At 38.4% G+C, this 13,940-nt stretch overlaps 2 protein-coding genes across 2 annotated transcripts; one reads left to right on the forward strand and one right to left on the reverse strand.

The window, feature by feature from the left end:
* Positions 614–4,105, forward strand: LOC18768454. The gene is made up of 3 exons (XM_020570560.1): positions 614–1,522; positions 2,363–2,710; positions 2,805–4,105. Exons 1-3 carry the CDS (start codon positions 1,058–1,060, stop codon positions 3,429–3,431), a joined length of 1,440 nt encoding a protein of 479 aa, XP_020426149.1. The 5' UTR covers positions 614–1,057; the 3' UTR covers positions 3,432–4,105.
* Positions 10,002–11,653, reverse strand: LOC109946320 (classical arabinogalactan protein 9). The gene is made up of 2 exons (XM_020553879.1): positions 11,032–11,653; positions 10,002–10,428 (listed from the first exon to the last, which is right to left on the reverse strand). The coding sequence occupies exons 1-2, from the start codon at positions 11,572–11,574 to the stop codon at positions 10,345–10,347; spliced, it is 627 nt and encodes a 208-aa protein (XP_020409468.1). The 5' UTR covers positions 11,575–11,653; the 3' UTR covers positions 10,002–10,344.

Raw genomic sequence — 13,940 nt, forward strand, 5'->3', positions numbered from 1 at the left:
GATACATAGTTTATATAGTTTATATAGTTTTATATTTTTTCAAAGTTTTAGTCAATATTAATATTTTCATAAATTTGAGTACCGATATTTCCACATAAATCGGTATTTTCATTACTCTTCATCACTAAAAATACAATATAACATACACATTTTTCTTCTTCTTATTATTGCTGACAATAAGAGATGAACTAAAGTTCTATCCTTCCCTACCACTTAATTAGAATTATATATATATATGAGTTATGAATCCACGTCCTTTATTAAAATCAGATTAATTGTTTGTGACTGAACCAAATAATGATCAGTAGACAAAGACATCCTAAATAAAATTATACCATAATGTATATAAAAAAAATGATTGTATTATCTAATGATGATGTATTTGTGACATATACGTATACATATACATTCTAATGACGTGAAAGTATAGTATAATAATTTATTGTTCAACAGACATTAATAAATTGATTTGATGCATGAAAATTATTGTAGTTTTTATTTTCTGGCTGAATGGGGGACCAAAAAATTATGGCATTTTAAAAATGTGAGAAAATGTCACAAATTAATACTGAAAATGAAATGGAAAAATAGAATATTCACTTTTGCTTTTTTAATTTCCCCAATTAAAATAGTAAAAACACTGTGGATCTCCTCTTTCTCTCTCTCTCTTGAGCCTCAAAGGTCACGCACTAAGGAAGGCCCCCTCTCTCTCTCTCTCTCCCTCTCTCTCTCTCTCTCTCTCTCTCACAGTCCCACCAAAGGTCACACTCTTTAAAGCGTTTCTGCTCCCAAAATCTTCAGTTTCCCACTATTCCTTTTCCATCTCTCTCTCTCTTTATGAAATGAAGAACAAGTCTCACTCTTCACACTCTTCTCCTTTTATAACCACCACCAACAAGAACACCGCTCTCTGCTCTCTCTAGCCCTCTGCAACCTCTTCTCCCTGCTCACTCCTCGCAACCCGTCACAGCTTGATTTCAGAAACCACCCTACACACGACTTTCTCCGGTCGAGAAAAAACCAGGTCAGGAAGAATACTCTGAAACCGAACCAAGAAATGGAGAAGAAACAAGGCTTCTTCTCTGCTCTCAAAGACGAGGTGGTTCGGGGTCTCAGCCCGTCTCGGTCTCGGGCCAGCAGCCCGGCCCGGTCCGGGTCGCCCATGTCGGGTCTGCTCCGGAGGAAGAAGCAGAACCACCATCATCACAGCCACGGGTACGGTGGCCAGCTGGTGGCGCAGCCGGAACCGTTGATTGGAAGATCCGGGAGCCTGAGGCCGGTGATGGAGGGTCCGGATCCGGACGGAGGGGAACTCGGGGAATCGAAGCGGGTCGGGTCGGGTTTGGGTCAGTGGATGCGTGGGCAGCTCTCGCGGACCCCCTCGGTGAGCTCTGTGGCGCAAAGCAACAGCAGGAGGTCTGATCTGAGACTGTTGCTTGGAGTCATGGGGGCTCCTCTCGGCCCGCTACACGTCAGCTCCTCCGACCCTCTGCCTCATCTGAGCATCAAAGATACTCCCATCGTCAGTCTCTCTCTCTCTCTCTCTCGCTGTGCTACCTTATTTGGGGCTTATGGCAATAACAACAAAAAACTTGTGGGTTTGGTTTTTGTTTTCTGAAGAACAATTGCTTTCATGCAATATGGCTTTGTTTTGGTTTGTTGTTATGCTGCTGTGGTGGTAAAATTTTGAACTTGAACAAGATTACAAGAATTGGTTTTGGACTTTGGAGTTATTTACAAAAATGGTTGGATTCTTTTACCTTTTTCTTCTAGAACCAATTGGGTTCGTGGAGATGGGGTATGAATTGCTTCTTACGGTATATAGTTGATTAGATTTGCACTGATAAATTTTTTTTCCATGTTTTGCGTAAATTTGAAGATCATTCGATGATTTAATCTGGGGTCATTGGTTTTTTAATGTTTTATTTTAAATTTTTTTTCTGCAACGTCTTCACTTGGGATTTAGACTTTTCTGATTATTGTCATTTTGGTGGTTTGGTCTCTCCCTTGTTTGGCATGCGAGAAAGTAACCGAGAAATCAGAGCAAAGGCAGATATGTAAGGGAATCTAAATCAGACGTTACATGTTGTGGAAAGTTCAGCACAGCAGACCAATGAGCTTAACTGGCTGGTTGAATTTAATTTCTAAGCTTCCAGATACTGACAAACCCATGATATTTAAAGCTTACTTGTTTTCTTGCATTTTCTCGCCAAAATAACAGATCATGACAGCTAGTTTTTTATTGCAGAAGATTTTTCTTTAGATTGCATTGAACTTTGGATTGGGAATCATTTGTTAAAAATTACTCCAAATTGGATGTAACAACTGTAGAGTTGGTGTTAATGGATGTTAATCTTTGCAGGAAACTTCCTCTGCCCAGTACATATTGCAGCAGTACACAGCGGCGTCTGGTGGGCAGAAGCTGCAGAACTCAATAAAAAATGCTTATGCAATGGGAAAAGTTCGGATGGTAGCTTCTGAGTTTGAAACTGCCACAAAGGTGACGAAGACCAGAAATGCCTCTAAATGTGCAGAGTCAGGTGGGTTTGTGCTCTGGCAGATGAATCCGGACATGTGGTATGTGGAGCTTGCGGTAGGGGGCAGCAAGGTTCATGCTGGCTGCAATGGAAAACTTGTCTGGAGGCACACACCGTGGCTTGGTGCCCATACTGCAAAAGGACCAGTGAGACCATTGCGACGTGCACTTCAGGTGAAGTTTTGTGTGCTACTTTGTGCTTTTTTCTGTTGGCCATACGGTTAGTCATCCAGCTTATTCACAAATTTCTTTTTCTTTTCTTTTTCAGGGTCTAGATCCAAGATCTACAGCTAGTATGTTTACGGATGCAAGATGTATAGGAGAGAGAAAGATCAATGGTGAGGATTGCTTCATCCTCAAGCTTTGTGCTGATCCTCAGACTCTGAAAGCCAGGAGTGAAGGCCCTGCAGAGATCATAAGACATGTGTTGTTTGGATACTTCAGCCAGAGGACAGGGCTTCTTGTTCATATGGAGGATTCCCATTTGACCCGCATCCAATCCAATGGTGGTGATGCAATTTACTGGGAAACCACAATCAATTCATTCCTTGATGATTACAGGCCTGTTGAAGGAATAATGATTGCACACTCAGGGCGTTCCGTGGTGACCCTTTTCAGGTTTGGTGACATGGCAATGAGCCATACCAAAACAAGAATGGAAGAAGCTTGGACAATTGAGGAGGTTGCATTTAATGTTCCAGGCTTGTCAGTGGACTGCTTCATCCCCCCGGCTGACTTAAGATCGGGGACAATCAGTGAAACATGCGAGCTTCCTCATGATGAAAGAGGAAAGGGTGGTGGGATTGCAATAGCAGCGCATCGGGCCAAAGTTGCTGCACTTGAGAAAGAGCATAATGCTAGTGTTGAAAGCCTGACCTGGAAGATGGAAATCTAACATGGGGCCTGCACTGAATTAGGGCAATTGTTTATACTGGTAGCAAGTTTAAATCAGCTAACACCTTAGAAGTTTACAAAGTAGGAGTTGCGTCGCGTTTTTGGACGTTGGTTTATGCCTCATAATCTGTAAATAGAGAGCATAATCATTCACAGGTTTCACCTGGGCCTGAATGAATCTTTATACTCTCAGTGCAGAATCCAACAAAGGTGTTGGAGCTCGATTTTTCCAGCTGGGGATAGAGCAAATGGAGGTTCAGTTTTAGTTTACCTTCGGTGCATGAGGGAAGGTGGCGAAGCTTCAGTACAGCAGAACCATTAACCTTTTGATAATTCCACTAATTATCTTTCACAAATTCAGGAGTGGCGGTATTAAGGAAATCGCTGCATTCTGGCGTGAGTTTGAGCCTAATGCCTTAGTTTGGTAGTTCTTACTGTTTTTGGGTGTGTGCTAATCTTTGTTGTTGTTTGATTGATGCAAAAGTTGTTTCTGGGTTTGTATGGCAGACAGATATTAGAGGCATGGGGAAAAAAAGGGTTGTACTGAATTTTTATTCTTAAACTGGTGTAACCAACATATCTTTGAATATGGGGGGTCTCTTCTTGTATTCTGGCATTTTGTCAGTCTCCATAAAGTCTTGAATGTTCATGAATATAGTAATCAGAATTCTTGAATCTCTACATCTATTCTGCAATTTAACTTTCTTCGAAGTTTTATATATTTTTCTTCATTGATTTTTTTTTTTTGCAATGAGCATTTTTGGCAAGTGGCCAATGAGTAATTTTACCAGTATTTATTTCTCTGATTTATTTGTGACTGGTACAATCTTCCCCATCTCCATGAATATCTTCTATTCTTCATCTTTTCTCTCTTTGGTGCTTGACAGCATCTAGGGTTGGTTGGTCACTTGGTGCTTGGCACTTTCTTCTTTAGGGCCCCAAAGCCCCGGGTGATGAAGAAGGCTTCTCTTGTGGGGTCTCCGCAACTTTATTGAAGAATATTATTTTTTTAAACCCTTCTTTGACCGTTGGTCCAAACACAACAAATTAAACTAACACTGGCTGTGTTATTTTTTTATACCCAGTTGTGTTTGCATCGTTTGGTACAATGCTTGCTGCTGCTGCGTGTGTAGAATATCATTACAGCAAGGCACGGGGTAAAAAGTCCTCCTAACCCCATGTGATAACCTAAACCTTCCTTCTTCTTCTTTTTATTTTCCCTTCTCTTTCCTTACACAGCTGCCTTTCTCTCTCTCTCTCTCTCTCTCTCTCTCTCCCCTTAAATTTCTTTTTGCAGACATTGTCTTTAACTTGCTTTGCCTGACGGGCTTGCCCAGTTGCCCCACTGGAGGGTTCTTCAAAAATCATTTATTAGGGTTTTTCTTTGGCGAAGGTTCCACCTCATCATGATGCTCCTGAATGGTCAAAGTCCCAATTGATGAGATAGAACTATTTTTTGTCTTTTGTTTTTGGTGGTTGTTAAATTTGTTTGGTGGGTTGTGATAGTGGAGGACCTGCATTTAGTATCACTGGCCATTTTTAGGATAGGGCACATACATTATTAATATACATACATGCACCAATGTGAATATGGAGAAAGAATTTCATGAAACGGAAATAATATTATTTTTTTATTTTTGAATAATAATGCTATGATATTTATTATAACATTTTTATATGACATGATATAACATTATTGGTCGAAGATAGTAAAACAATGATATTCTCGTTACAGCTAAGTTTATATATTTAAGAACCAATGTTAATATAGACTATTTACCTATTTGCATAATGGTCGACTATGAGTCTAGAATGGGTTAAAGCCTATTAAGTTGAAACATTATAGTTATCAATCCTAATAAAAAGGAGTTTTTTATATGTAGAGTTCAAAAATATATGAGAAATTACAACCTATTTCAATTTAAAAAAGTGTTTATCTTTCTATATACGAACGATATTGAGAGATGATGGAAATGGAAATGAAAATATAGACTTTGAATGCAAGGTTATTGTGGATGCTTTTAAGTATTGTAGTTACAAGATCCCGTATGTACGTGAGTATTATACGATAATTTTAATATCATTTTAGAAGTCTAATAAGAAAGATGATATCATTTTAGAATGACACGTACGTGTGGATCTATAATACCGTTATCAGCTACAGGTGTGTGTTACAGACAAGAAGAAAAACCAACCTATGGGACAAGTACCTAGAGCCTTGAATTCACACTTTTTCCTTTCCTTTGGCAAATGGAACTTGCTCTATTTTAGCAGCATATGATTTATCTCATCTATTTGGGCATTATGCAACTTTGGGTTGTGAAGTCAAAGACTGGTCATATCCGCATCCACAAGGAAGTTGCATGCCAAATCTTCACCTAAAAAAAAGTTTGTTGACACCAAATTCTACCCTAACTTTTTGTTGCTAAGAACTTTCTTGTAAACCAGGTAATTTTTTGAAGCTTTTTATATTGATAATTTCTGATAGTTCCATATGCACTGAACAATATTAGGGTTTCGGATTCTGTTTTATTACGAAGTTAATGGGGTGTTAGTTGAATTGGTACATACTTTTGGTGTGCTTTCAAATGGTCATGGATTTAAGTCCTCGTGGTACCCGTGTTTGAGTTTTTCCCCTCCTTCCTAACTTTGAATACAACAAAAAAATCTAACTGTTTTTTTTTTTTGGGGGGGTTCTTTTTCTCACATTTGTTTTGATTTCTATAGCTTGGGGATGTTGGAGCTGGCCCATCAATAATCTCCAATAGGTAGCTGGACCAAACATATAGCCATCCTCTTAATTGTCTCCTATTATTATTTGTACCTGCAGATTTACATTGAAAAATTTGCTCTATTATTGTGGGTGATAATTAAGTTACGTTCTTATTTAACTAACTGATTAGGACCATCCAACTAAGTTCGTTGTGGCTAACTCTTATTAGTCACTTCCTCTATCTTTGATTAGCTTGAAAGATCTAATGCAACAAACTTCCTCAAAAGATGGTTATCCAAATTAAGATATAACCAAACTAAAGACGTTATGGTTTTTATTTTTAATTCAACGACTATTGTTCATGACATTCCGAACATCACCAAACTTTTCGCTAATAAAGTGAAGACTAAATACCACCGGACCGAATTTAATTCGCCCCTTTACTAGGTCAGAGTTTATTGCCTGGTTTGGTGTTGAATTATTATATTGATGGAGGTGTTAATACCATGAGTCAAGATAGTCCAAGCTTTCTGGGAACTGGGAAGTAGGGTTCTATGGAGTTTGGTGAAACTTATGCCTCCAAATTTATTTTATAGGGAATGGAATCTAATCATTTTTTTAAAATCAAGCTTATGTTCCCATCTCCTTTCCTAGGATGTCACTTACTAAATTTGACTTTAAAATGTCATTAGTTTCAAACTCACATTTGCTCACCTATCATTCTCAAGAAGCACATTCACATTCACTCGCAGACGCAGAATATTATATGGAGGAAATGGAATTTCGATTCAAATTCCAACAACCATGTGCTGAGGAAGGCTAGAGCAAGCAATGAAACTAGTGCAAAGCCCAAGTTTCGATTATATAGATTGTTTGAACTTTTGACTTTCAAACCCACTAGGCTTTTGTCCAAAAAAAAAAAAAAAACCCACTAGGCTTGGATCAGCTTATGTAGAGTCTGAGTTCTCTTCCAAGTTTTAATTATTTATTTTACTAAGCGATATTTTAAACTAATTTAATGTATATAAAAAGGATCGAACTCAAATGTAAAGAGGCAGACACACTACATACCTTAGATAATTGACTTAACTCACATATACTTTCTTCTAAGTTTAAGATATCCACAAGAGTCAAAGAAAATCGCGTCTATCAAGAAAGATGACAAAAATTGAACTATCATAATGGTACTACGGATATATAACTACTTAGAATACAATAATGTGTTCAATTTTTATTTGATTTTACTTTTAAATGACTACTTAAAAACCTAAAAACATGTACGATATTTACTGACGTCCATATTAATATTATTTATATCCCATCCTTAAAATAAAAAAATAAAAAAATAAAAGGAGGTAAAATATCCCGACACAATGCTGGATTGATCCGCTTTCCTTTGTATTTTCCAAAACTTATTTATGGGGAATCATGTATTCATTTATTCCAACTCGTTTCTCAACAACTTTATAAGATGAAGTTATTGTCCAATACAATTGTCAGCTTGCAAGTTTTAAAGATATGCCCCAATTTTAGTGGCACTAACAAAAAATACAGTATGGTTGGTACGCCGATAATTTAGATGAGATGTTCCTTCCTATTTTCCAGTTATGATTATAAGTTAATCTTCAAGTAATTAACTATCTCATATATGTCCATTAACACTATAATTAAGCAAAAACTCAGTAAATCTAGGGGCAAAAGCCAGAGATTAAATATAAAAGGGTTAGAATCTTGACCTTATTATTTTTTAAAGTGGAATAATAATCTAGGTAAATGGAATGACCTATTTACACTTGTGTTTCTTTCACTCATGATTGACTTTGATTTAATATGGGATGTGACCCTGCAGTGTAGCAGAATTTAGGGAGGTGTCTTCAATTTGGTTGACACGTAGAGAACTTTAATAACTTGTGTGAATTAAATGGGAGGTATGTGATGAGATTCAACTGAGAAAAGAAAAAAAATTCAAAGCCTGTGTCGGCAAAGGAAGCTTCCCCTTCTTGTTGGAGAAAATAAATATGTATATATCAATATACATGGACTGGAATTTATTGTGGTGTGTGTGTACCAATGCCATTGCCCTCCATTTATTGGGCAGTCGTGTGCATGCCTAAAGGTTGCCTGCAGCAATGGGCATTGATTTGGGATGACAATAAAATAACCGAATAAGTTTGGTGAAGGATAAATTCCAAATTTTTATTCCCATTCAAGATTAGAAAAGAAAGAAAGAAGAAAATATTTGAGCATATATATATATATTTTGTTAGAAGCAGATTATAGTTTCATTAGAAACTCAAAATAGGATCTTCTATCGATATTTTCTATGCTTAGTTGGTTTTTAGGGTCTAAAATGACGTCGTTTTGAGTTTTTGATTTTCGTTTTAGTTTATATTAAATGTATGTATAAATGAATGTATGAGTAACGGATACCCCAATGTGTACCTAACACCACCAGTATTAATACCACCACCAAATTCTTACACCTAATGGTTCCAAATGCCCGATATGCCCCGTTAGTTACCCATTTCTCATCCCCACTAAACAACATAGTTTTTGGCCTAAACACGATATCATCACAGAAACATCAGCATAAGATCTAGGATTACACAAAAACTACGTTATAGAAAATGTTTTTGCCACTAGAAAAAGCACTACTTCAGTTCACAGAGAGTTTTTATCAATAGCGCTTTTGGACCCTAACTCTGAAAAGGAAGCCCCATATTATTCATCAATCCATAAAAGACTTACCGCCCCAACTAAAGAATATGAGCCCAGTTGATGGCCCCTCATTGCTTGCCGTAAATGCAGCTCTGAGAAATACCCATTACTTTGGTAAGGAGCCCAAGTTTTATAATTGTATGACAAAGTCACGAAGTTGGTCCTAGTTTTACCTTATGTTTGTCCATTTCTATAGTAATTCTGAAAACTTTAATTTAGAACTCCATCGTTTAAAATTTCATTTTTCGTAAATTTTATTGTTCGGATGTCATGTATCTAGAACTTAGAGAATGACACAAATCATAAACTCTATTGTTTATAACAAATCATAGAATTGAGCATTACAACTTTGTACGAATACGAAAGAGAATGAATTGGAATCGGAAAGTTGCAGTACTCTGCAATGTTGCATTTCAGTGGGCATTTTAGCCTGTTACAGCTAATAGAGATACTTGAACATGGGCTAATGAACTCATAGCTCTCTTTTTTCTTTTTCTTTTTCTTTTTTTCTTTTTTTTTGGGGTCAAGTCTTTCATTTCTATTTAGAGGTCCAAATTATATTTGGGCAGTGGATTATAACTTTTTCTAGCCTTTTCTCCTTTCTTTTTATTTTCAGCCCAATAACTTTTTTCTGGTTTGAATCCATTAAAAAGTACCGATCTTGGGCTTATTGGTGGTTTACACATCTTAAGTTTGAATCTTAAAAACTATTGTTCTTATTTAGGGTCCATTTGTAAGTGCTTCTGAAATGGCTAAAAGTGTTTTATGACAACTAAAAGCGCTTCTAACATCGTTTGGTAGAAAAGTTTAGAATTGCTTCTGGGCCGTTGAAGCACTTTCTGGAGAAGCACTTCGATTTCTTATGAAAATTTCAACATTTTTATAATAAAAGTGCTTCCTACATAAGCAGTTTCAAACGAGCCCTTAATTGACTTAATATCGTCAAGTGATATTATTAATTCACGTATTATGATACAAGAGACAAAAATTTATAGCACTTGGGATGAAAAAGTGTCACCACAGTTTATATAGTTGATTGCCATCCTTTTCATTTTGTATGACAATGAGCTCTGTGAGCCAACTGAAACTGATGACAAAACTAAAAAGAACTGAAAGTGAATTAGCCAGCAGAGAAGAATGTAAGGAAAGAATTGAAGGTCTGAGAGAAATATATATATAAAGGAAATTAAACTACAGATAATCCAAATATAAAACAGCTCCCCCTCTCTCAACAGTGAAAATACAAAGCTCCCTTCAAAAATCTCCCAAAGAATTCAACAGAATGTGTAATAGTTCAAATACAAATGGTGATGGTGGTGATGATGATCAAGTCTCCCCCATTCAGAAATGGGCTAATTAAAATGGCAACCAATATTTAATATATCAAAGAAATAACAACAGAGAGATGAATACAAAAAAGATAAAGAATTTAACATGGAGGCCTGGCACTGACACAGAGATCATGAAGAGATCTCCTCCTGATCTAAAGCATCAAGCTGAGAAGAGCCCATCCAAAGAGCAAGCTTCCAACCATCTTCTGCATAGACCACATCTTCTCTGCTCCACTCTGTACATCAAAGATTAACCAAACAAAATTGGCTCAACATTTTGTGATACAAAACAAATTCTAACATGGTAGATGTAGCGAATCATTGTCCGTCGGTGACGTTTGTGAGATCTAACACCCGATTTTCACATACGTCAACATACATCAACAACTGACAATCACCCGTTTATGCCGAAATCAAGTTTGATAAAATAAAAAAATTGGCTTGTTAAATATCTAAAACTTGCGACCAAAGTCAATGTTAATGCTTTGAAAAATATTAGATCCTCAACCCCAATGTTGGGTACACCAGTACTGAGCGGTACCCTATGCCTGCCCAGAGCATTAAGGACATGTCACTGATCCAATCGCTGACTTGTGTTGCCACTTGGCAGCAACCCATAGTCAAGTTTTTAAAAAAAAAGTCAAAGCCAAAAACATATCTTTCCTATAAGATGAACCGGCAACTCCCGGCTCACGTTAGAGAAATCCGCTGGTTTTAACTACAATACGCCGTACTGGTTTTAACCCATTGATAAAAAACCGTTAAGGCTAGAGTGGCAATATACAGGCGGCGTAAGTTAAAGATAGAAAGTAACTAATGAGAAGCGCGAGAGTACGTACCTGATCCTGAGACGGTCCAGGAGCGCCGGACTCGAGGCTCGGCGCAGGGGCTCCTACTGGCGGCGAGGGTGGGCCCGGAGCCAGTGCGAGCGGAGACGGAGCCAAAGACGGAGACTTCACGGCGGGAGCAGGAGCTGGAACCGGAGCTGCAAGCGGCGCCGGTGGTGGAACGGCAGGAGGTGGAGTTGCGGGTGGTGGTGTGGCCGGTGGTGGAGAAGCCGGAGGAGGAGATGCTGGAGGAGGAGATGCCGGTGGTGGGGAGGCTGGTGGGGGAGTTGCAGGAGGTGGGGTGGCGGGCGGGGGAGATGATACGGGAGGAGGAGTGGAAACTGGGGGTGGTGCCGCGGTGACGGGGGGTGGTGCAGAGGTGGGAGGAGGGGTGGTTGGTGGAGAAGGTGGTGGGTTGTTGTTGGGTGGTGGAGTTGTGGGGGTTGCCGGTGGAGCAGGGGTGCTGGTGGTGGGTGACGTGGCAGGAGATTGGCCTCCGACGCCGGCGAAGACAATGCAGATAAAGCCCGCGAATAACAAAACTTTGCGATCCATGTCTGATCTCAGTTTCTCTCTCTCCGTCTGAGTAATTAACAGAGAGAAGCTGAGAGAGTGAGTGAGGGAGACAGAGAGCAAATGGCACTGGTTAAATAGGCCCCCGCCTTCTCTTGTTATTACTATTAAGCCCAGGAGCAAGCATTTGCACCGTCTGAATCTGTGTGTGGGTCCCAACGATCGCCAACGTGATTACATTATGCGATTGACGCGTGTCTAGGTTGGGTGGGATTAATTTTGGGTTCGACACGGTGCGTTTTTACCTTCCCATATTTTCACTCCCTCCCCAGTTTGGTAGAGGTAAAAAACAGACCCACTCACTCATGGCTCGTGGTGTGGGACCAGACATGTTTGCTTAAATGCTAATTCTTGCTCGAGCTCTTTTTATTTCTTCGTTCATTTGTGTATTATTAATATTATATGTGCAAATACCACATGACACATGTGGGAACTTGTATATAAATGTATATACAACAAAAGGTTGTATTAATACATTGATATAATGTCGCAACTTCCTTTCTCATTTTCTGTCTGTGTTGGGAATATACAAGAAACAAGATATGGTGGTTGTGATGTATCATGTGCACCCACAAGGTGTGATATGACAACCTAACTATGCTTGTTTGGAATATTTCCTCATACCAATTGTACTAGAGTTGGTCGTGTATGAGTGCGTGTGCAAATTCATAACTTAAACGTATGTGAACTCTATTATGAAATTCACATACATTCATGATCCACGATTATGTGTGATTAACTTTAAAACTCCTCTTTCTCATATGCATACATAGAATCATTGATACTACCGTATCAAGTTGAGCTCATATTAATTTTTTAACCACCGGCGGATCCACATCTACAGCATAACCCCTATTATTGTTACATATGAAATCACTAAATCACTCGGTGTTTATTTGACGTTGTTTAAGAGTATGCCTATCATGAGGGCAAACTGTTCAATAAAATATTTTAAAAATAGATATCGTGTCAGTTTAGAGATCCAAAGACAACTTAAAAAAGTAAAATACAAACTTCATCTTTCCCTCAAAAGAAAAATTTATGAATCCGTCACTACCGCATCTCGACTTGCCCTCATAATGCTATCACAAATATATATGATGAGCACCAAGTGCTTGCGATGCTTTGACAAAGACTTGTTAGAGTGTGAGTTTTTCATTGCACATTGGATACAATCTTATTAAATTCTAACAATACATTGTATTAGTAAACATTTTTCCCTACCATAACATGCATGTCTGTTGATGAATAGTGGAAGAAGTGACCACCATGTGCTTGAATCATTGTTTTGTGCACACACATAACACACATAGAGAGAAGAGAGGAGGAGGACAGGTAGTTAAGGTGGAAGCATGATTATCCTTCATCACTTACGGTTAAGAAGCATCATTCAGGAATCAGGATTATGATCAGTGGGCCCGGGGATTAATCTCTATCCATCTATGTGTGGTGGGACCCACGCGCCACTACATGGCAGTTGTGGTGTGATTTTTAAGCTAAGTAAGTATATGTGTACGTACGAGCCCAAGTCCTCCAGACTCCGAATCACCACCAAAGGGTGGGCCCTGGGGGGGGCTCTGCTCTGTCACGCCGTGATCGGTGCCTTCAACCAAAATCTTACTTCTTACAGCTAGCCACACATTATTAAGAGACTCATAATTTTGAAAGGGAATTTTTGATAATACAAAGAAAATATGATTAATTGGGTCCACTCCGAAACATTAATAAAAGGAAAAAAAAGAAGTAGAAAAGAACGTTAGGAGGAGGAGAAAAGGGCAAAGACTTTGCTTATAAACCATCCAAGATCGAACAAAACTTTTAGCTCCGGAAACCCAAAAGAACAAAACTCTGATATGATAGGTATTAAGAACTGTGGAGAGAGAACTTTCTTTTCATGTTTTTGTTTTTGTTTTTGCTAAGAAGCATATTGTTTAAACAACAAGTCATTTAAACCATGTATTAATGAATACTAAACGCTGATTATGAATAAAACGCATTCGAACTATTTTAATAAGTGTCAACGGGGTTTAACCGAGTAGAAAAAGGGCAGTGCTCTTAAGTTCGAACTACTAAGTTGTGTGTGAAAAAACCCTTCTTCCCTTCCTATCTTTGATAAAAGAGGAAGATGTATTTTAATAGGAGAAATTAATTGCTCATTATTTAGCCATGCACATAGACATCTAATGCTGTGGAGTAGAACGTACGTGATGGGACCTAGCCATATGATTGCTTAGTTGTCATGGTAATGTGATAGCTAGGGACCTAGCTGGGTTTTCTTAATTGTAATAGTTTGTGTTTGTGTTTTTTTTTTGGTTTGATGTTAACTTTCCAGCCTCCTCTTGTTGGTC

The sequence above is a fragment of the Prunus persica genome, chromosome G8 (genome assembly GCF_000346465.2).
Source record: "Prunus persica cultivar Lovell chromosome G8, Prunus_persica_NCBIv2, whole genome shotgun sequence".
Taxonomy (NCBI): domain Eukaryota; kingdom Viridiplantae; phylum Streptophyta; class Magnoliopsida; order Rosales; family Rosaceae; genus Prunus; species Prunus persica.

Coding starts and splice junctions, on each gene's coding strand:
- LOC109946320 (XM_020553879.1), bottom strand. CDS start 11,574: ATGGATCGCAAAGTTTTGTTATTCGCGGGCTTTATCTGCATTGTCTTC. Junction 10,429..11,031: donor CTGGACCGTCTCAGGATCAG/GTACGTACTCTC, acceptor TTTGATGTACAG/AGTGGAGCAGAGAAGATGTG.
- LOC18768454 (XM_020570560.1), top strand. CDS start 1,058: ATGGAGAAGAAACAAGGCTTCTTCTCTGCTCTCAAAGACGAGGTGGTT. Junction 1,523..2,362: donor GCATCAAAGATACTCCCATC/GTCAGTCTCTCT, acceptor TAATCTTTGCAG/GAAACTTCCTCTGCCCAGTA. Junction 2,711..2,804: donor CATTGCGACGTGCACTTCAG/GTGAAGTTTTGT, acceptor TTTCTTTTTCAG/GGTCTAGATCCAAGATCTAC.